Source organism: Idiotropiscis lumnitzeri, chromosome 7 (genome assembly GCF_059441095.1).
Source record: "Idiotropiscis lumnitzeri isolate Australia: NSW breed Sydney's pygmy pipehorse chromosome 7, RoL_Ilum_1.0, whole genome shotgun sequence".
In the NCBI taxonomy this organism is placed as follows: domain Eukaryota; kingdom Metazoa; phylum Chordata; class Actinopteri; order Syngnathiformes; family Syngnathidae; genus Idiotropiscis; species Idiotropiscis lumnitzeri.
This window is the reverse complement of record NC_142397.1, coordinates 16,344,708-16,368,582: the sequence shown is the minus strand read 5'-3', so window position 1 is coordinate 16,368,582 and position 23,875 is coordinate 16,344,708. Positions and strand designations below refer to the sequence as shown.

Sequence of the window (23,875 nt, the reverse complement as noted above, 5' to 3'; positions counted from 1 at the left end):
GCCTCACCAGTAAAGGAAGCTGGCTGCGGTCCCACTGCCAGTTCGTCTGGTTTTACACAGACTACAAAAACCTAATCTATATTCGAGCCGCCTGTAGAATTCCCATCAGGCACGTTTATTACCCATTTCGATTTCTCAATCACGTACCGAGCTCGGTCCAGAGCCTTCCAGCCAGATGCGCTAGCCAGGATTTATGGTCCTTCCGCTGAATAAATCTACTCCAAAGATGATCGTACCTGTGTCGCAGATTGCTCGGGCTCTCCAGTGAGACCTGGGGAAAAGTCAAAGGTTACATGCCAATGGGGAGACAGCTGTTCTCTATTTCCAATTGCTCAGAGGTTTTTGAACTTGAGAATCACCGCTGCCTGCTTGGTCTTTGCCTGCCTGGATTTCACCATCGTGTGTAGGGCCGTGATTTCATTTCCTATTCCAAGTTGCTGTCTACCCCGAAAACAGTGACGATAATAATCGAGCTTATTTTATGGATCAGTGGCCGTCCCTCCAGCTCGGTTCATCTCGCAGGTCTGGAGTGTGTTCTGCAAAGCAATGGCTGCATCTGCAAGTCTTCCCTCAAGATATCCCCCACAGTTCAAAAGCCAGGCACAGCGGGAAACTCACGACTTGGAAGCTGCACTCCTTTGTGTCGTCCATGAACCGGAGTACCTGGAGAAAACCCACGCAGGCACGGGGGAGAACATGCAAACTCCACACAGGAAGCCAGAGCCTGAATTGAACCCAACACCTCAGAATTGTGAGGCGGTCGTGCTTACCATTCGTCCACACAATCTTTTTCAGGAGGCCAAAAATGTACGCTTTTTGTATCATGTCTTTTTCTTTTAGTAGGTAAACAGTTATAAATAAAAAATGGATTGTAAAGAAATTATTTTCCCATAATTTATATTTCCCCCCTGTGACTTTCACTGAAATTAGTCTTCCTCACTGTTTTCGCCCCTTTTTTTTGTCACACTTTACTCACTTTCATCTGTTTACGCATCTTTTGATGGAAAGAGGTCTGTAGTTTGGAGACGCATTCCATGCCCTGTAGCCTTTATTGAATCCCTCTGCTTCAGGATGGAACATATCATCAAAGTAGGCCCACCATGCCAAGTTGACGACGTGCATACTCATTTTTTTCTATGATTTGAAGCTTTACTACACTTGACACCATCCACTTCTTCTCCACACAAAATTCCCAAGTACCCACGGTTAGAAAAAAAAGACAAAAAATGTGAGCACAAAACAAGTGGAAGTACTGTACCTTCACAATTGGAAGTTGTGAGATTTTCTGCTGCCATCTAGTGGCGGAGTGGGTGAAGCTAACTCATAAATCCACATTTTGCCAACGTCACAAAGATAAACGTCAACCTAGCAACGAAGTCAGTGCACTCTTAAGTCAAGCAAAAATTGTATTTGCTTCATCACTATGATTTTTAGTGAAACATATATTTTAAAAAAGTCCCCTTGTTGGACAGTTTTCACATTTTCTTTTTCTTTTTCGAACCATTGTGCTTTGGCCAGATGGAGTTTACATCAGCATGTATCCATTGTAAATGCCACTTATTCTCATTATAGTCGAGTGCCACCTGGAACCTATCCCAGTTGACACATTGGACCGTTCCCCAGCTAATGCCAGGGGTACATTAGCCGCTTGGTAAGACAACTAATTAAAAAACAAAACAAAAAAACAATTGTTTTATTGAGTTAATTTTGAAGTGAACTGCATTATAGTGTTTCCCAACATTTGTTGGGCCAAAGCACCCATTAAATACAAGAAAGCCTCACAGCATACCACCAAATTAAAGATAGTGCAGGAGGCTTTTTCCCAACTGTCTCCGAGCAGGTACACCCTGAACTGGTTGCCGGCCAACTGCAGGGCACACAAAGACGAACAACCACGCTCACAATCACACCAACGGCCAATTTAGAGTGTTCAATCAACCTACCATGCATATTTTTGGAACGTGGGAGGAGTTATCAATGGCATCGTTTTTCTTAGAAGTTTAGTTGGACTCTCATTTGTACGACTTCCAGGTTATCTCCATTTAAAAGCTGCACCATCCTACTTCACAGAGATGGGCACTTGACCCTTTTTTGACGGTCAGTCCCCTGCCCTTCTGCTGCAATTTGGCTGGCCTTACGGCCTCGACCCTCAGGCCTTCTTCAAAAAATTGCTGGTGCCCGCTTTATGGATATGGCTCTGTTGTGGGATGATTTGACACCTTGTGGAGGAAGTGCAACATTGGCAGTGATTTGGCACTAACAGCAAGGAAATTAGCCACACTAATGGAATGTCAGTGTCTTAATTGTAACACTTTTTCAACTGCTAGTGCCAGTTTTTGGCCTACTAGTATGCAATTAAACCTTACTAGTAAACTACTGTGTTGCACTAGTCACAAATGGGACATAATTGTCGCATACGATAGCCTCCTGGACACACTAGTACACTAAAATGCCCACGAGCAGTTTTGCCTTCTACTAACTTATGTTGACTATGCCAAAGTTGTTGAACTAGTGCGCAGAAAAATCTGAGTAGTGGAAGGCAGTAGTGGAAAAAAAGTTACTCATAAGACACATCTGTCTACTTGTCCATCTGACTCAAATGAAGCTTCAAATCTGCTTCATGATCCAGTAGTAGTATTTTTGGACTCCTGTAGATGGCACTCTCTGTTCAACATTGGGCTGAAAGCGCACTGACTTGCCATATTTTAAACCTTTTATTTAAACCAACAGTGCCATCTAGAGGACTCAGAAATACAACAACTGGTTCATGAAGCAAATTTGAAGCTTCATTTTCTCATCACTAGATCTGAGTTGTTCCATAAGAATGTAGAATTGCCTTACTAGTGAGGAAAGCGTATACTAGTACATGGATAATTATCAATGCTAATGAATAAATCCTAACTCGGCTTTCCATACTGACATACTCGTGATGAATTGGTTACACGGCAGGTTTTTCCCATGGACAAAAATGTTTATCAGAGAGATTGTAACAATACATATATTCTTTTATTAGCATGTTACATGGTCATAAACACAACAGTTTCATTTAAGATTCTGTGTGTCTACTCCAAAAAGTTACAAGACATCGCTAGTCACATTCAAATACATAACATTGATTTCAAACAACTTTTATTCTCTTTTATGAACATAATCTCATTTAGTTTTATTCCATAATATATATATTTTTTAAGAAATTGCAATTACCTTATGCCATAATAAAGGTAAGTAAAATAGACAAAAGTGGGACATTGCTGTTCCTTAATGCTTGATTGAATCTTAAGTACAAAAGCCATAGTTACATTTTCAGATTGAATTCTTGCACTTATTGGCTTTGCTGATTTCACAACATTCTACTGTAGAAACATCACACTGTATATACACACAGAGGACATAAAGAAAGAATAAGAAAGATTTGTCACCCTTCAACTTTTGCTTGCCACATGCCTTGTGTAAGCAGCAGTGGTAAGGCGTAAAACACGAACCAGGTGCCGATGGACTCCTTTCTAATAGTGATAGGAAAATTAAGTTTCATGAAGATCTTGTGCGAATTTTTTTTTACTCCTCTAGAGGGCGTTCTTGGTTTAAAGATAAAGGCCGGTGCAACGGAAATGTATTAAATTTCCACTGCATCTTTAAACCAAGAGTGCCATCTAGAGGAGTCAAGTGCTTCATGAAGCTTCATTTGTCCACGAGTACTTTCTAATTGCAGGGACACAATTGGACACCCATGTTTGAAGGAACATAAAAGATGGATGAATTGATTATATCTGTCGCACAGTTGTCCTCTTCTGAGCGCTATCGGTCCACAAACATGCATGCTAGGTTAAGTGAAGACTTGGAATTTCACAGTTGGTGTTGTCACATGTTTTTTGCCGATATGTGCCCTGCCTCGAGCTCACAGTCAGCTGTTACGTGACCCACCCGCAACCCTGAACAGGATACGCGGCAGAAAATGAATGAGGGAACCGACCTGTTGTCTATTTTGTAATGAATGTGGCGTTTGGCTCAGATAACGTCATCATCTTCATAATTTGATGATATGGAAGGTACCTATTGCAAGTGAAAGTATTTTTCCGTGATTAATATTTATTGATTCCTGTGGCACATAAAGAAAAAAAATGTGTATTAGCTCAGAAAAACAATCAGTGCATAATGAAAGCATACAACATTTTTGTGGAATGCACGAATGGAAATATATTTACCAGCCACAACATTATTACTACTTCTAATAAAATACAGCCAAAGTTGTATCAAATATTTAGCCTTTACTAAAAATAGTAATGCTTAATTTTGTATGTTTATTGTCGTGGTTTGGTTTTTAATGTCATTGAAGTCAACTACATCATACTGACAGATGCATTCAAATTGAAAATGCCATGTAGCTAAAAGAGGTAGCCATATTCTACCTATCTGACACCATGTTAATAAAAATTGAAAATTAATATTATTTACTTTTTATATGCCCAAATTGTTGTGCATCCTATCTTCTACTGGAGTGTGCAAGTGGTCGTTATGTTGTGGTTGGTCTATTCATCTTGGTAATATGCTAGGATGGCACTTGGGGTGTTGGTTGGACTCTGAGATGAACTGTGAAAAGGATCATTCAGGAAGTTGTTTCTGATTTTGTATCATGCAAAAAATTGCTAAATGGAAATTCCTCTTCTTTGGTTGTCTATGTGGTCTCTTACCGCAAGGTCAATTATCATCCTTCGTCAGTGACTGACAAAAGTCAGCTTTCCTCAGTCAAAGTGAGGCGGATGAACCAAGAAGGATGTACACATGAAACACGAGGACATAAATGTTGCCAGCATCATGAATGAAGCATTTTTTTTTGTGGGGGGGGTTGGAATTCCAGTTACCCAGTTAGTCAAGATTTATTTGCTTGGTCAGAAGCTAACATCGTGTGAGTGGATGAACATTCATTTAAATGTATTTTTATAGAACAAGTTTCTATAGCTTGAAATCAAAACTGGAGCGGACAGCTTTGCACACGCCACTATCAAGTCAGTGTGAATACACAAATGTTTTACAGTACTTTACCTTGTCACAACAGTGGAAATGTGACCAAGCAGCATGCAAGTGACTTGAGATGAACACAAGGTTTGGCGAAATAAATAAGAAACAACAACAGCATCCATGACTGCTGCTTGACTACCAGAGTAAACGCAGACATGTTGAAAGCATTTTGAGTGACGTGTTAGAGGGGGATGTGATGATGCAATAGCATGATGTAAACAAACATTCCATTTTTGCTGCTCTCATTTTGATTTCCTACAAACTTGAAATGACATTCTACTGCACATGTAAGCAAGGCCAGGTAAGACACAAGTTTTTCTTAATATTTTTGGAAAAAAACAAAAGCTTTTTTTTTTAAATCAGAGATGCAAGTAAACCTTTCTGCTATCGTTTTTTTTTTTGGCGCCGATTCCAAATTTGCCCTCATTTCTTCTCTAGCACATCAAGTTTTCACAAAAATAACAATAATAATGTAATATCAATTAAAACAATATGTTTAGTAAGATTTATTCAGTATGGTAAAATCCGTATTATGCAAGCTTTTTTCATAGGTCAAACACAATAAAAAATTAAAACATCTCAAAAACCTGATTTGCTAGGAAAAAAAATTGAGGACATTTTTGCAATCAGTATATGGCATGTGAAAATATGTCTGAATAAAAACTAATAAACTGAAACTGTCATAAATGCGTGAGGGACACTTAAAGCCATCTCTGATTATAGTTTGCTGTTGACTAGTGAGGGTGTACACACAATGGTGTACGATAAAGAAAAACATTTCAGCATCGCAATGAGTTCTCAGTGGAATTTCACCGATTCCTTTGAAATAGAAAGTCATTCACTGGGTCATACATTTTGATCTGTAACAGCAGAGAAAAAAGAAGTCACAAGCTAAAAGCAAGCGGTGTAGTTTACTGCATGGAGCTAAATGTGCAGTTTCAAGCTGCCCGGAAGTGAAGGCCAATGGCCAACGGCCAGGTTGGATGCTAATCAGACGGACGATGCAACGAGTTGCTCTGGTTGCCTCGTCACAGAGGAATACAAAATGTTACTGTACATTAAGTGACATTAGGACCTCTGAGTACTTCTTTCAACCTATTCTCATGAAAATATTTGAGGATTTGGACTAAGTTTCAATCTAATAATTGGTACTGGATACACATAGTGATGGTAAAATGAAACTTCAAATCTGCTCCATGAACCAGTAGTCGTATTTTTGGACTCCTGTAGATGGCACTCTCTGTTCAACATTGGGCTGAAACCACACTGACTTGCCATATTTTAAACCCTTTATTTAAACCAACACTGCCATCTAGTGGACTCAAAAATACAACAACTGGTTCATGAAGAAAATTTCAAGCTTCATTTTCCCATCACTAGATACTCACTTTAATTGTTACTTCTCCAATCACCCAATTTAAAAAAAAAATCATTTAATCAATACTCACACACACACAGTTTTGAAATGTTATGTTTGCTTATGACAGGTTTACAAATGCATGCAATGTATACACTTATAGGGTAAGAACTTCGAGACAACTGGAAATGTTCTCTTCATGTACAGGCGACATGTCAGCATGTCTTCCTGGCTCCCTTCCTTGCCGTATACTGGATGTGGCTTTAAAATTTGATGTCGGTAATGTGTCACCAATAGCACAGTTAATGGACACCTCAAGTTCTTGAACAGCACCATTTGTTTCATTTTGGTTAAGAAATACTTCAAACACACCTCCACGTCTTCCGTTTTTCACAGTTAAAAAAATTTAACTTGGAAACCTTTCAAAATGTTTGCAATTTCAAGCACCACAAGAACCACTAACCTTCAATTTTTTTTCAACTGAAAACATCTCACAAGAGTGAGATGACACTCCTGTTGTGAGGAAATATTCGACTGCTTGGCTTTTAGTCTGCCATCCTACTCAATTCTCATGAGAATAGGCCGCTTCGGATGATTGCGAGAAGTTTGGAGCAAAAACAGGGAGCGGGGGAAAAAAAAAAACGGTAGCAAAGTCACAAAATATGGATTAAATTCATACTCTGAATGGAATCTACTTGATCTCCATGTGACAACACGAATGCTGCATCAAGAAACTACTTCATCCTACGTTCAATATCTCATCATGTCAAATTTGGCAGATTATTCCAACTCATTAATGCACTGGATAAGCACTCCGTGAAATCTGGGATGCTTCAGGTGTTCCAGAGATAAACGATTGTTGGCATCCTCATAAGTGGAATATCTTTGTGTTTAATTCCACGAAGACACAAGTACACCAAATTCTAAACCAGCCGCAGAAAGCAGAAACAAAGAAGTGCGGACGTATTAAAAAGAGCAACATAATTCGTTAAAAGAGCACTGTTTGCTTTTTATGTCCTTCATATCTTTTCTTTTTCTCCCTTGTGTCTATGGACACAGATCGACAGACACAATATTTGCAAGCAGTGCTCGACAGCACGTAAGGTGTTCGTAACGATGCAAACAGTCTGGGGGGCGGAAAGGTCGGTGTAGCAATAAGGATGTCGGCGAGCAGGAGAGAAAGTGAATGGCAAGGTCAAAGGCCAAGTGGGAGGAAGGAGAGGAGAGGTATTAACACTGGAACAGAAGGCAGGCGATGCAGGCCAGAAGGAGCCACAGTGATTGAGATACGCAAGCTGAGCCGTTGAGGTCTCGGCCTGTTCCAGGTCCTGTGCACACAAACAAAGACGGCAGGAGGAAGACAGTCAAGAAAAGTGCTTTTAAGGAAACAACTTAAAACTGCCGTTTCCTGTCAACATGTCTTTTTTTGTACCCTTTATATAAGCTATGATATTTCTTGTTTTTATCTCGTGAGTCCTCATCCCGTCCTATAAACGGTACACTGGTACCATACCATGACCTAATTGTGCCGCAATATACGAGTTTTTCAAGATTGGTAGGCAAAATGTGTCTTTGGAGTGTGCGTCATTTACGCCACTCGAGCAAAGTCAAAGAAAAATGAGAGCAGCGGACCGCTCATGCACTTTCAACCATTCAATCACAAATCCAAAATGACTGGGACACGCCTCTTAAAGGCACACATACTGTACAACCTGGCAGTGGCTGTTGTTGTGACCAGAGTAACACAAGTAATAGTTTTGCATTTCTCATTAGTTATTTCTTCATTTTGTTTTGATTTATTTGTTTGTTAATGAAGTTTTAATTACTTTTTAGAGGGGGCTTGTTTGTATTAGCTTTAGTTTTTTTTGTTATTTTTTTAGTTTTTATATGTAGTATTTGTCAAGTGCAACGTTAAAAAAAAATCACTGAGTACTTTGTCATATGGTAAAGTAAACTGCAATTCCCAGTTGACTGGTCGATCTTTCTTCTTCTGCATGACTGAAAAGTAATACCAAATAAATACATTCAAAATAAACCCCCAAAAGTTCACTGACAAAATTAATTGACAAACACGAAAACAAAGGACATTTCTGCAATACTCTTGTAAATGTAAATTGTAGTTTCAGCTCATTTTTTTAAAGCACACTGTTTCCATTTTATTTCCTTCACCAAAATATTTTTTTTCAATTTCAGTTTTAGCCTTTTCATTTGTGTGAACCTTGTTTGTGACCAAGCTCCAATTGCCCCAACAAACTAGTAGTTACTCTTGATCAAACAAGTATATTTCTAAAAATTCTCTTTGACTGTGTTATTATGTGTTATATAATACAATGCAAATTTTCTTAATTAAAAACTCAAAATACAATTCAATTAATTTCAATAAAATATATTAATTAGATTTGTAATTTTTTTTTAAGTTCTGAACTTCGTGACACAAAAAATGAAACTTAAGTAAGTCAGGGTACCACAGTGCTGCTGGGCCAAGGTTGGCTTCTTTTTTTACCATGATGACTGGCGGCGGAGCCTAAAATTTGAAACTAAGGAGGCGTTACAGATTGCATCTCAAGAACTGTGGATGTGTCTTTTTGGCCTCCCGGATCTTCATTTTGACAAATATGCAGACAAAGTATTTGGCCGGCATGCCAGAGACCCGGACTTTACTGCAAGAAATAAAAATGTCACATTTTCATAATTTGACCCCTTTGAATACTTGAAATGACCAAGCTCACCCATTTTCAAGTTTGAAATCAAATTTGTTGACAGATTTCAGAACTTTGAGTGAGGCAATTTATTCCCAATCTTTTCATGGAGGTGAGCTTTCAACAAAACGGATTTCATTCATTCATTCGATAAACAAGATGCTTTTAGCTGTTCATATTAAGTTTTTGCGACTTAAATTTGAATTAATTAAATAATCTAGGGGAAAACATACACATTTAAAGGCTATTACCTCTGCACTGCAGACATTCCAGGACTTTTCTCAATACACTAATTTAAGACATAGCAATAATAGCCACGCGCAAGATACATTGACGTCAGAGCACTTAAACATTAAGCACAAACAGAACTAATGGTCACGTCAACATTTCAAGCAAGGCTAATTTGTCCCTGTAAGTGACTGAAACATGAGAATAGACTTTCATGCGGTATTGAAAATGGATGGATTGCCTTTTCTGTTTTTCATTCACGGTAAAGAATTTAGGTTTATGTTTTATGTTACAGCCCATTTGCAACAATGTTTTGTTTTAAATTAGTGTTCAATGTTTTCAAGATATTGCAAGTGCGTTAGTTTATACAGTACAATATACAAAATGTATTCAAAGGAATAAGAGTATAGCCAACTTGAATTTATGAGTTATTGAAAAAAAATTGTGGGTTGAATTCATTCAATTTTGTTTCTTCAAGTGACGGCACAAAATAAAATTATCTGCATTATGATACCTTTTTATGTGGATATACAAACTACTGACAAAAGGTATCTGAGATCAAAATTACACTGTGCCAAACGCTGTATATTCAATTCAATGGTGGTTTACATTTAATTCCTAAATTAATTAGACTTTTAATTTATTTTTTTTAGAAAGCCCGCCCCCCTAGTTTCGCAACTATTTTTTTGCGATTAGAAAAGATGGTTAAGGCCCCCTTGGACAAGACAAACGCTTGCATTAACAGTCTTTTCCCACCAAGTGGCGTCAAAGTTGCAACAGTGGAAATGTGACCAAGTTTCAAGAAATCCTGCATGCACCATTGTTGTCAGAAAAGGAAAAAAATTGCCTTATACTCACTGTAGAGGAAAACACTGGAATTTTGGACACCCAGTCGATTTGAGGCCACACAGGTATATTTGCTATAATCCTCTTCAGTGACACTTGCAATTGTGAGAATAGTATAAGTCCCAAGGACTTGGATGTTGATGCCCTGTACATTGGACAGCCTGCAATAGGAAAACACAATTTGAAAATTTCACTGAGAAACGAGTCGTTTTCACTTGTTTAAACCACTTGACATTGCACTTTTACTTAGAGGATCTTTACAAGCTGCTCACATTCTAACTCGCACCACCGAGCTCCTGACACGTCATTATGTCAACTTTGAAATGCAATTTAGTGCTGAGGAATCAATACGATTTGGATAGTCAGTTGGAACAATGGACAGTATACTGATGAGCTAACCTCTTCCCATTATGCAAGCCGCTAAATAAGACGGCCAACTTAATGGATCCTGTACGTCCCGCTATGATCAAGCCCCTTATATGATTTGGAAGAGTTCATTTAAGGTGCGTCCACTAATCCTGCTCATGTGTGGCTACTGTGAGGTGCCAGACGTTTATGCTGACACATATTGAGCATTAACATAAAAAAAAGAAAAAAAAGAAAATGAAAGCCATAAAGCTTGGATCACTCCCCTTGGGGCACCTCGGAGGGAGTGTGTGATGACGAGTGCATGTGAATGAGAAGCATAAACGGATAAGCACACAGCATTTTCTTTTCGATCTAAAAGATGCTGCCGCCAGACTTATCTTCATGACAAGAGGGCATGATGAAAAACGTGCGCCAGCAGACAAGCTGGGAGACGAAAACAATACACAGAACCACAGGGAGTTGAAAACTATAATCGCTACTGATTATAGATCACAATTGTGAAATAATAGCAGCGGGAACCCGTGTGATTTGTAAGGACGTTTGCATTCACACTCGCTGGACAATTTGTTTGCCATGGTGCTTCACTATTACAATTAAATTAACAATTCAAAATTTATACTATAATATATATATATATATATATATATTTATTACGCTGGTGTCAAACTCAAGTCCTGGGGGCCAGATCTGGCCCGCGACCTCATATTATGCGGCCCGAGAAGGGCAAATCATGTGCGTCAACTTCCTGTTTCTAGCATATTTTCTCCACTTTTAACAACATTGATATATGAGATATTGCCATTTATTCGTTAACAATCTTCCCCTTTTAAAATAAATTTAAAAATTGTTGAACAAACAACTGGCTTCCTGATTTTTAAAACTGGCTTTCCATCAATTTGTTGTGTGTATAATAATGTAAGGCGATCATCCATTTATATGGGTTCACAGTCATAACAGCTCTCTGAGGGAAACCATAACTACCATGTGGCAAGTGCACAAAAATGAGTTTGAAACCCCTGTTATACAACATAATACAATTCAACTTAATATATATATAGCGCATTTCACAACAGCTGCCGCTGCAACAACACACTAACATAAAATAACAACAATACAACAACAAAGACAGTGAGAGCAGTTAATTAAAACACCAATTAATGATTCCAACACATGCAGCATAGACACCACAAAAGAGCAGAACTGTGTCAGTGGAAAGCCAAAGAAGATAAATGTGTCTTCAAACGAGTTTTAAGAGTGGGGGGCTGCACAGAGGGGGCTTGGCTAACATACTAACGGAAGGTCATTGAGGAGGAAGGGTTGGCAAAAGAAAAGGCTCGATGCCCTCCTTGGCACCTCCAGTAGCGTTTGAGCCGCAGACTTGAGGCACTGGGCAGGTGATTTGGGGTGGAGGAGCTCAGAGAGGTATGCGGGCGCGAGGTTGGAAGATTGGAAGACACAAAGAAATATCGTAAAATGAACTTTAAAATGCACTGGGAGCCAGTTAAGAGAGGCCGAGATTTGGCTTATGTGATCCGTCTTCCAAGCTTCAGTTAGGAGGAGAGCAGCAGCAGTTTGGATCGATGTTTGAAGGAGAACTGGCTGACTCCGAAATAAAGTGCGTTACAATAATCTAGCCGGAATAGAACGAGGATGACATGCAAATTTTACATACAGGTCGGAATCGAGCCATGCCGCTCTGAACTGTCAGGCGGACATGCTAACCAATCCTCACCGTGCCGCTGTGAGTGGCATTTACTTGAAAAATCCAAGTAAAGGTTTTTTCACTCAGAAACTAAGTAAGAAGCGTTTTTAATAAAATTTTGAAAGTATATTAAATAAAAAAAAGTCACTCCAAGGTTGATTTTTATTTTGTAAACAGCAAATTTCACACAAAAATCTTTCATGTAAAATTTGCTTAGAACGTCAGAGTGAAAAAAAAGCTATTTTTTTCCCGTAAATATCACTCCCCATTTTTTTTTACAGTGTAGCCAGCTGCCTAAGATGAAAGAAGCTGGATTTAACAATGGCACTGATTTGCTATCCATTTAATGTTACGTTATAGTCCATGATAGTCTTTGCAACAGAGATCTGAAAACTGGAAAAGACAGAAAAGTAAAATGGACTTATTTTATAAGAAACATGAAACAAAGGCTTCTTATATTTTGTTTGGCAGATTAAAAATGCAACTTGCCAATGAATCCTATACTGTTGTAAAGATTTGGAAGGAACGCATTTGTGGGATCAATAGCGCAACTGAGTAAAACGTGCCAAATATTCACTGCTTATGCCAAATATTTTCCCCTGGAGTAATACTCTATTCCAAAATCAAGTTTGGTTTCATGTTTATGTATCTAGTATTTCGACATGTTCAACATGCTAGTAGAAATTATTCCAAAGTATCATTCATACAATATAAACTTAAGAAGGCAGTAAAATGAAAACACTTTTTTTGTTGTTTTTCTGATAAGGTTTTGGCATGTCGTTTCCTCATCAGTGAAACTAATTTCAGACAGGTTTGATAAATTCTCCAGGAGTGTCAACTAAAGGCAAATTATTAAAGGATGTTGCAGATTTTACACACAGTGGAGGGGAAACAAAGTGGATTTCTGATGATGAAGAGCTGGGAATAGTTTGATGTCTTGGAAAATAAATCAAACACAGAAAATTGTTGTCCTGTTAACTCATTAGTGTGTAACTCAGACAGGAAAATAGTTTGCTCCGATAAAGCTGTATTTAGGAACACTTCCGTCAGACAAATGTGTCATATTCACAGAGTGGCTGTTAAAAAACCTCAAGTGTGAAAAACATGATCGTATCTCTGGTGTCGCTGGAGACCCACAAAGCTCTCAACGCAAAGTCTTCCAAAGGCTCACATTCATGCAGAAAGCAGGATTTCAAACGGCAATTTTAAAATTTGAGAAACATTTACAATGAGCTTTGAAATACACAAAGTCAAATTTTCAAAGTGTTTTTTACTGGTGAGTGCTGAGCAACTGTGCACGGTCCAGATGGATGGAGTTCTGGATGGTGCATGGGTGGGCACTATTGCAATTTCAGCAATGACGGGGCAGAGTACTGTTTTGGGGTTAACGCATTCCAAAATGCTGCTGAGCCTGCAAGAGTTCCAGCAATACTGACACTTTCGGCAATCATTTGACAGCAAAAGTCTTTCACGCTGTTAAAATGACATTTTGGTATATGCTTACTAAAACTTATTTTGTAAAATGCTGAAGCAGTAACAGTAAAAAACAAAACTATTTAAACCCGTGCCAAACATTTGGATGGAACTGCCTCATGAAGTTGCCAGTTCAACGTTTCCAATTTTCCATCGGCAGAGGGTAACAGAAATCCATTCGACTGCGTATTCAGCGACCAGCGCGTACTCCGGATGATCCCTGTCATATAAAGCTCAAAACCTGGATTTGATCCTTTTGTTGAAACAAAGGGAAGCAGTCGCAAGCTGGAAGATGTAAAAGAATAATGACACATTATTGTCACACCTTTTCCTCTGAAAAACATCAGCGCATCGGTAGTTGGTTATCTCAAGCACAGTGGACGAGAGCATAATGATTTTCAAAGCTGATGACAAATTAAATCAAGTGCTATGTTTTGCAACGCTTTGTCAACAACAACAACAACAAAAAAAAAAAAGGCATTACAGCTGTGACAGCCTTGGACTGACTGAACAACTCACGTGTTCACGATAATCATTTGCATTCTTTAACCAGGTAATTGAGGAGCAAACAGTCAAGCAGAATTTCCACCAGATATTTAAATTTTGGCTCCGCTGTTTTTATCTTCCTCCCTTATATTAGTTTTTCACGCTGGTTGCACTCTAGTCTATTATGTGAAATATAGGCAATTGGCGTTGCCAACGGACATGTGAAACATCAAATGTCGGAGTCAGTGTCAGGCGTACAAATGACACATGGCGGAGTGTAGGATTGTGAATCGTTTGAATTGGAATTATGCCGGTTCTGATTGCGGTCTGATTTCCATTTCGATCAAATTCGGAGTGTCATCGCTCACTTCCTTGTTTTCAACCAAGCATGACATAGGCCCGTCAAAAGTCGGACCACTCTGGTTGAAATGGAGATGCTAACAATTATTATTTTGGGATGGACTCTTCTACAAATTTATTTCTATTAACTTTTCACTTTACAAGGACATTTTCAAAGGTTTATTTTTAACCAGTATTAATACCAAATTTAACTTGATAAAGGTTCAATTTAATTTCACCAGAGTGTTACGTTTGTAAACCACATATAAATAAATACACGCGAGTGTAAAGGTGTATACACTGATCTTCCATGGACGGGCTGTGTCGACAGACAAAAGCAGATCAATTTGGCACCCGTGTTCAGATTAGCAGCAGGTACAGTGTGTCTTTACAAAGTAATCATTTTTGCGGGGGATTGAATGTGAGCCGAATCGAGCGAGACGCTAAATCGATATCTTGTCAGTTACCTGTAATTAAAGCACAATTGTCTAGTGAAATCCATTTGGGGATTTATCCAAGTCTTTAATCAGAGCACCAATATGAGTCTCCTCATTTTCAAAAAGTAAAACAAGTATATGAGCAATTCCAGTGAAAGTGGAGTACAGGATACAGCGCATTCTCTTTGATTCCCGAGCACTAAACTGCAAAATCAACTAACCAGACACTGATAAATGGTATTAGGATGGTGCATTAGTATCAATACACGATGCCACTTGCAGTTTCTCTCAGTGCACGTTGACACAGGACTGGGAACAGGCACATAGCCAAAATCCTGCAAAGGGACAAAACAACTTGCATATCTCGAGGTTGTCAACGGCAGATAATGCAAAATATCTTAATGGCCATTTATCTTTCGCCCCACTTTTGTGATAGATCGTTTACTTTAGAGATTTGATCTGTGATAACATTTGCGACAGCTCCTCCAGCAGCTTTCTTTCTGCCTTTTGCTGAATTCTAGGGCAGCAGATTGGGTATGGCATGAAGGCGGTACTTTTGCAATGAGAGTGGAGGGAATTTGGGCTTACTTCACATTGAAATATTATGTCCCAGCTGTCATTATCCCGGAAAGTCATTACACTTCAGTCCTTGAGACTTGCATTACACTTGCACATCTGCTTCTCTCACACAATTTGCACTTTCACAAGGGAGCGCATGGTATTGTCTGCGTGTCAAGTCTGGCATCCCTTATGGTGAAATGACTTCCTCTCTTCGAAAGCTACCATTTTGCACTGCGATGTTCAATCAATAAGCTCTACATTATAATGCAAAGGTGTGAGTAAGTCACATATGTGCAAGTCACAAGCTAGTCTCAATTTGTAACCTTGAAGTCTAAAGCAAGTCCCTGTGGAAGTTACTGAGGAAAAAACAGTCAAGTCATTATTTTGTTCAAGCAAATCAAGTCATTCAATCTTGCTCAGTCACAAAAAATATTGGATTGACGAAAACATTTTTTGTTCATTAATCCCAACACCAAACAGTATATTTACACTTTATAAAGGCGAATAACAACAACAAAAATTATAATTAATGGTCTTCAGAAGTGCTTCATTGCTGTCGGTGTTTAGGTAGCCATTCCACAGCAACAAGTGGCGCTCACTGGGTTGCCAGGTTGGCGTTAGTGAAACAACAACTATAAAAAAAAACATTTCTTTCTTTCTTCGTTCCAAAAAGAAAAACTGTGATAAAATGAAAAATCCCAACGATAAACAAGATGACTTGTCAAGTAATGTAGATCAAGTAAATGTCATGATCCGCGTCGGGCATGACAGGGGTTTTGTTGTTTTCGTGTGCATGCGGTTTTGTTATTGTTTTCGTCACCTCCCTGCCATGTGCACTTTGTTTTGGTTTTGTCAGCTGAGTGGGGCGTTTCCCCTCAGCACTCGTCCTCACCAGTCACGCACCTGCTCATCATTACCCATCACACACCTGATCCCCATCTGCTCCCCTGATTACCGGACTATTTAAGCTTCCCATGCCATCAACCCAGTGTCGGATCATTATCCCGCTTGCTCCCTGTTGCTGCCTTACGGACTTTATGACTCTTGCATTGATCTCGTTCATGTACTTGTTTTTGTTCTCGCCCTCGCTCACGTCCCTTTGTACTTCGTCCCAGTTTATGTTCTCGTCCTGACCCAGTTTTGTCACGTTTAGCTTGTCTTTGTTATTTTGCACCCTGCCACGTTTGTTTGTCCACGCCACGTTGTTCGTCCTCATCTTGATTAATTTAATAAATTCCCCTTTAAGTTACCCTTATGCCTGGCTTCCCCGCATTCTTGGGTCCACCCTCCTCCTCGCCAACCGGCGACCCTGATAGAATGATCCGACCAACCACGGACCCAGCGGGAAGCTCTCGGCGACGTCATCGTCGTCGCTGCTCGGACTACCCCCCTCAGCCTGCCGCCCAATCCCGTGTCCTTCACGTAGGTTCAATTTTTCGTTCCCCGTTTGTTTCCTCCCCTGCGTTTCATGATAATGTTAAGGATTACCCACCTGTCATACCTCCCCATCTTATTATAGACTCCGATTACGAAGAGGAATTTGAGCGCCTTGCCATTTCACCCCCTCGCATTGTTGTAGACTCGGATCATGAGGATGATTTTGAATACATTTACGACCTGTTGTATGCTCAGCACGACACAGATGCAGTTAATACCAGTCACTTTCCTCCCCCCGAACAATTTCCGTCACCTTTTTCTTTTGACCGTTTTGAGACCACCTCCCACGTTATCTCGCGTCGTTCACCTCGTCCCAAATCACGTAGATCACGGCCACGTCGTTCACCACGTCCACAGTCTGTTTCCGCTCCTAGTCACGTTCCCCTCGCGTTTCATAGCTCACGTTCACCAGCACCAGTAGTCACGGTCCCTCATGTTTCCCGTTCCCCTGACTCCCTATGGCGGCAGGCTGATAGGGATCAGTTTCCCCGTTTCGGCTGCGCCCGGCCCGCTGCAGCCTCCACGTCAGCTGCGCAACCCACGCCGCCTCCACGTCAGCTGCAGCAACCCACGCCGCCTCCACGTCAGCTGCAGCAACCAGCGCCGCCTCCTCGTCAGCTGCAGCCTCCAGTGCCGGCCCCTCGTCAGCTGCAGCCCCCAGTGCCGGCTCCTCGTCAGCTGCAGCCCCCAGTGCCGGCTCCTCGTCAGTTGCAGCCCCCAGTGCCGGCTCCTCGCCAGCTGCAGCCTCCAGTGCCGGCTCCTCGTCAGCGGAAGACCCCCGTGCCGGTTCCTCGTCAGCGGAAGACCCCCGTGCCGGTTCCTCGTCCGCTGCAGCCTCCAGAGTCCCACTCTGGCTCCCCGCCAGCTGCTGAGCCCCGTCCAGGCTCCTCGTCAGCTGCTGAGCCCCGTCCCGGCTCCTCGTCAGCTGCTGAGCACAGTCTCGGCTCCTCGTCAGCTGCTGAGCCCCGTCTCGGCTCCTCGTCAGCTGCTGAGCCCCGTTCCGGCGCCCTGCCGATGGCCCAAGTCCATGTGGCGGCGGAGCACGTTCCGCGTCCGCCCCAAGTTTATGTTCCGGCGGTGCACGTCGTGCGTTCGCCCCAAGTCCATGTTCCGGTGGTGCGCGTCCTGCGTCCACCCCAAGTCCATGTCGCGGCGGAGCACGTTCCGCGTCTGCCCCAAGTCCATGTCCCGGCGGAGCACGTTGTGCGTCCGTCCCCAGTCCATGTCCCGGCGGAGCGCGTTGTGCGTCCGTCCCAGGTTCACGTTCAGGCGGAGCACGTTGTGCGTCCGTCCCAGGTTCACGTTCAGGCGGAGCACGTTGTGCGTCCGCCCCAGGTTCACGTTCAGGCGGAGCACGTTGTGCGTCCGCCCCAGGTTCACGTTCAGGCGGAGCACGTTGTGCGTCCGCCCCAGGTTCACGTTCAGGCGGAGCACGTTGTGCGTCCGCCCCAGGTTCACGTTCCGGCGGAGCACGTTGTGCGTCCGCCCCAGGTTCACGTTCCGGCGGAGCACATTGTGCGTCCGTCCCAAGCTCACGTTCCGGCGGAGCCTGTCCTGCGCCCGTTGCAAGGGCCTGCCCCGGCAGCGCTCGACGACCCACGGTCGCTCCTGGCTCCTGCCTCGGTGGTGGACGACGACACGCCGCCGCCTCTCGACTCTGCCTCGGCGGCCTTCGACGATGCGCCGCCGCTTCTCGTCACGGCCTCGGCGGCGTCCGACGGTCCACCGCCGCTCCACGTTCCTGTCTCGGCGGGCCTCGAGGACCAGCCGCCGCTCCACGTTCCTGTCTCGGCGGGGCTCGAGGACCAGCCGCCGCTCCACGTTCCTGTCTCAGCGGGGCTCGAGGACCAGCCGCCGCTCCACGTTCCTGTCTCGGCGAGGCTCGAGGACCAGCCGCCGCTCCACGTTCCTGTCTCGGCGGGGCTCGAGGACCAGCCGCCGCGCCACGTTCCTGTCTCGTCGACGCTCGACGACCAGCCGCCGCGCCACGTTCCTGCCTCGGCGGGGCTCGACCACCATCCGCCGTTCCACGTTCCTGACTCGGCGCGGCTCGACGACCAGCCGTCGCTCCAATCCCCTGCCTCGGTTGCGCCCCTCGACCCGCCGCCGCTTCTCATCTCAGCCTCGGCGGCGCATTCTAGGTGGCGATCTGGGCCTCCCAGACGTCCGCCTGAATGGCCACAACTGGACTTGCTGGGCTGGCCACCCGGACGGCCGCCCGAAGAGCCACGAAGGGACTTGCTGGTCTGGCCTCCCGGAAATCCGCCAGACCGGCCTCGTATCGGGGTGGTGGTCCCACCTCCCGACCCCTTCCGCCCACCCTCGTTTATGGACATGGGGTTCGTTTTGTTGATGTGTTTTTGTGGGACGTCTGGAATCCGTCCCTTGAGGGGGGGGTACTGTCATGATCCGCGTCGGGCATGACAGGGGTTTTGTTGTTTTCGTGTGCATGCGGTTTTGTTATTGTTTTCGTCACCTCCCTGCCATGTGCACTTTGTTTTGGTTTTGTCAGCTGAGTGGGGCGTTTCCCCTCAGCACTCGTCCTCACCAGTCACGCACCTGCTCATCATTACCCATCACACACCTGATCCCCATCTGCTCCCCTGATTACCGGACTATTTAAGCTTCCCATGCCATCAACCCAGTGTCGGATCATTATCCCGCTTGCTCCCTGTTGCTGCCTTACGGACTTTATGACTCTTGCATTGATCTCGTTCATGTACTTGTTTTTGTTCTCGCCCTCGCTCACGTCCCTTTGTACTTCGTCCCAGTTTATGTTCTCGTCCTGACCCAGTTTTGTCACGTTTAGCTTGTCTTTATTTTGCACCCTGCCACGTTTGTTTGTCCACGCCACGTTGTTCGTCCTCATCTTGATTAATTTAATAAATTCCCCTTTAAGTTACCCTTATGCCTGGCTTCCCCGCATTCTTGGGTCCACCCTCCTCCTCGCCAACCGGCGACCCTGATAGTAAAAGTCAAGCAGCGTCTCTTGGATACCAAGCACTCAAGTCTCAAATCAGCTTTTTGGCAAGCAATCACAACTCCTTAACATGGCAACTCTAGTCTGACTCGAGTCAAGTCACACAACTCAAGTCCCCCATCTCGGCTATAATAGCATTGTTGTCATTATCTAATTTTATTAATGATCAGATGAAATATTAAATCCATATAAATTGTTAGCCTCTCTGAGAACACATTTGCTGATTAACTTTTATGGAGAATATGGGTGCCGAGGTGCCAGCACTGGACTGGGCAAAAGACTCAAGTTTTAGCCTGGCTCAAAGACTGATGAATTGTTGAGTGATTTTTTTTTTTTTTCAATTTCAAATATAGTCGAGCATCAAACAGTTGTGCAGTGTACGGGGGTAATCAAGGAATGATTAGCTGCTCACGACCAACTGTGAAACGCTCAGATGCGTTTTCATGGGAGGAAGAGAGTATTTTCGACCCAGGAAGCATCACATGAGATCACTGACTAATAACATCCTCCCTCCTGGATTCTTGTTATGGCTACGTGTGATAAATGGCTGTAATCACTTGTGCTATAATTACGTGTGTTTGACTTTGTGCATCTTGCATCTTTTAGAGTCATAGGCGATGAATAATTGACCCTGCTTCCAACAATCATCTTCAATCAGGATGTATGACTGGATGCTATTTTACAGTGAAATATTGACAGAATAACCTTATCCTTCCCACACAAGAAAATCACTAAAATGGTTAGTGCCGTTGTCCCACAGTCTGTAGGTTCTTGTCTTTTTAGCTTGAATTTTATCAATGTTCTCCTTGTGAAGAAGAATCAATAAAAAGATTCATTCAATTCAGATTTTTTTTTCAAATGCAACCGAGGACACTTTCATATGTGGTACTAGAGCGAATACATATGGGATTTTTGGCAGTCAGACCGCAGCGCAGTATCAACAAATATATCTGACAATGACATTCTCCGCTGCCCAAAATGTGCTCCGAGTGCGAGGGGATTGAATCTGCAGTTGTTTTGTGTTTAATTAATTAATTAATTGAAAATTACCAACACTAATTGTGATAGCAGAAATTCAGCCACATAGATTAGTTATTTATTTATTTATTTACGGGCGGCAAGGAATGAGATCGAAAAGCCTCAACTAATTTCCTTCCAAATGCTTCATCTTTACCTCTTACCAAATCGCTCCTCAGCAGAAATGCCCCGACACGCTGGACCACATTTACTTCCGTAAACACTACGTCTTGAGTGATATCGTCTCTTCTTCTGTTCATGCGGGTCACTTTGGGATGCATATGTTCACGCATTTATAATGTAAAGTGAACACTTCCATACAAGTACACACACAACGTCCGATTCAAATTGAACATGCTGGAGTGTGAACCTAGCCCAAGATGTCCACAGGTGTAAATGTGAGAGTAAATGGTTGTCTGTGTTTGAGTCGATACGATAAGTGGTATTGGAACCAAACCCATGTTGCAACCAAAAAAGTAAAGTGACTGAATCACATTGTGATCAGCGACCAGTGTAGGGTGCAGCAAAATAGAGACATGGTTAAACAGATCAATTCCACACTCGACAACAGGAGTGCTCTGAACACTGATGTGGGAGTTTGGAAAGAAAGAAACAAACAAAAATAAGTAAACCATTTTTTTTTTTTTTTTACCTTTTCTCATCCCTGTACCATTCAAATTCAGCCGTGGGCACAGCCGTGGCTTCACACAACAGCGTCCCCATGCGGCCAAGCTGGGCCTCCAAGCTCTGGGTTCTCTTTATGGTTGGAGGGTCTGCACAGTTCAAAGGGATATTAACATCAGTTTCTTTTGTGCGCATGCAACTTATAAGCTAGAGTAAAAAAAACACCATCTAATCAAATGTCAGTGCAAATGACGCACGGCATATACGTCACCCAAAATTGAATTGCAATCTGAGTTAGCTTTTTATTGCCAAGAGTCAAGAGTGCTTCAAAAATGTTCACGCTGAAGAAATGACACCCTCCCACGCTACCTTCTGTAAGTCTCAAATCTTTCCTTCTTGACTTTTATCGGTTCCACGTTATAAGACAGGAAGTATGATGAGAATATTGATCAATACTTCCAAACGGCACTGAGATGCAGCCCACAATTACTTACAGTTGACGATCACATTGACGTATTTGACATCAGGTGTGGCAACATCGTTGCTGGCCTTGCATTCATAGCGACCTGCTTGCGTTCGCATTATACCGATGACGTCCAGGTACTCCTCTCCATCCAGCGGCTCAGCTGTAGAGAAACAGACACAGAAGATGCAACGAGTGAGATATTCCGACTTTTACCTGCTTTAAACCAGAACGAGTGTGACAAAGTGAATAAACACTGAGAAATCCTGATTCAATGTTAGTGTTTTAACATTTTGGTGACGCTAATAAAAACCATTCAATATTTTGGGTCAGCTTGTGTAGTAGTGTATATAAATAATTCCCTATTCAACACAAGTCACATTTTTTTTCTCTCACTAGTTTTTAATCTATTGACAGTCAGATATGTTATTTCGCATTGTTAAAATTTTAGGCATATGTTAGTATTTGCACAGTGACTCTGACATAAGAAAAACTTTTTTGCTTGAATGCTTCACTTAACAGAATGGTATTTGCATATGTGTTGGGCTTAAGATTGACATCTCCTTTCCATTTTATCCTGATAAGGGTGAGCTGGAGCCTTTGCCAGCCGACTTTGGGCGAGAGGCAGGATACATCTGGGACTGGTCGTCAGCCGACCAAGGCACATATTTTATATATAGAAATACAAACAGCAACGATTTCAACTATTGGACAGTCAAAAAGATTTTCAGCGTGAGGCTTTACTGGATGCTGCATCCGCTTCAGAGAAACCAGATCATAATTCTGAATTTCAATGTACCTTTGGCAAGAAAGCAGAGTGAACACAATCTGTCACATAAATAGGATAATCAACCTTTGCCTCTCAAAATAGTCACACTCTCATTTCATCTTTGTGACCAGCCACTTCTTCCCCGACAATCACACCAGGTTTTTGTGGCTCAATAAGAAGAATACAGTACAGTATATTGCATGTGGAGCCTCAAAACGCTCTTTGCTGCTGTTCCATTGCAGCATATTGGTAGAGTCCCCTGATGTTGGGCCGCATTGCTCGGAGTGTAGCAGGCTTCAGGAATACAGCGGCTTCAAAATCTGATTGTGAGTGATACAGAACTTGATTTGTATGTAAGAGGTCGTGGGATCAATATCCACTTTTAATGTGACCCTTCTCAGGGAGTACTTGAAAAGGCTGTTTATGACCAGAGGGCCCATTTGATTCCTCTGACATTCAGAAATAATGCATCTTTGATGCATGAATGGCGGCTGTTCTCTTAAAGGGGAAGTCAACCCAAAATATGTCTTTGCAAGAATCGAAACACTGCAAACGCAATATTAATCAGAATGCCGTGTTTCGACTTTAAGCAAAAATGTAAAATCATGACATAAAAGGTTTTCAAATTTAACCTTAAGTACCTATGAGCAATGTCTCAACCAGACAATACTCAGCTCTCGCAATGAGCATGAAAGCAAAGCTAAATTATAAGGCTTGTCAATGCAACCCAATTCTAAATAGAGGGTAAAAAAAACCCATTGTCAACACCAAATGAGAATGAAAAAGACAATTTAGAAATGGCGTGAATTTAATTGTGATGAGTCTCAGCAGCTTGTTTATTGATTTATAACAGCTCATTTCACTTTCAGTTGTCTCAACACAGGTGTTAAGAGCATATCATCAAAGTGTGAATGAGTGTGATTTAAGTAGCATGTAATGTGGCCTTCCCTACATTTTTATTTAATTGTAATACAACTTCCCGCATAAGTGTGTGTTATCTATTTAATGAAGGATAATAAAGATGGACTGGGTAATCTCGTCCAAAGGGAGTTGTGTTCGAGTGTGTGTGCAA

The 23,875-nt window shown here is 42.2% G+C and overlaps 1 protein-coding gene across 2 annotated transcripts in view; it reads right to left on the bottom strand.

Annotated features, from left to right (window-relative positions):
• Nucleotides 1–4,710: 4,710 nt before the first annotated feature.
• The window catches only part of lsamp (limbic system associated membrane protein), a 210,667-nt gene continuing 191,502 nt past the window's right edge, over nucleotides 4,711–23,875 (bottom strand). For both annotated transcript variants that reach the window (XM_088300720.1, XM_088300719.1), the window contains 4 exons: nucleotides 22,066–22,197; nucleotides 21,600–21,720; nucleotides 10,159–10,307; nucleotides 4,711–7,701 (listed from right to left, as the gene is read on the bottom strand). In XM_088300720.1, coding sequence (XP_088156846.1) covers nucleotides 7,604–7,701; nucleotides 10,159–10,307; nucleotides 21,600–21,720; nucleotides 22,066–22,197 — 500 coding nt within the window. In that variant the 3' untranslated portion in view covers nucleotides 4,711–7,603. The remainder of the gene's footprint in view (nucleotides 7,702–10,158; nucleotides 10,308–21,599; nucleotides 21,721–22,065; nucleotides 22,198–23,875) is intronic.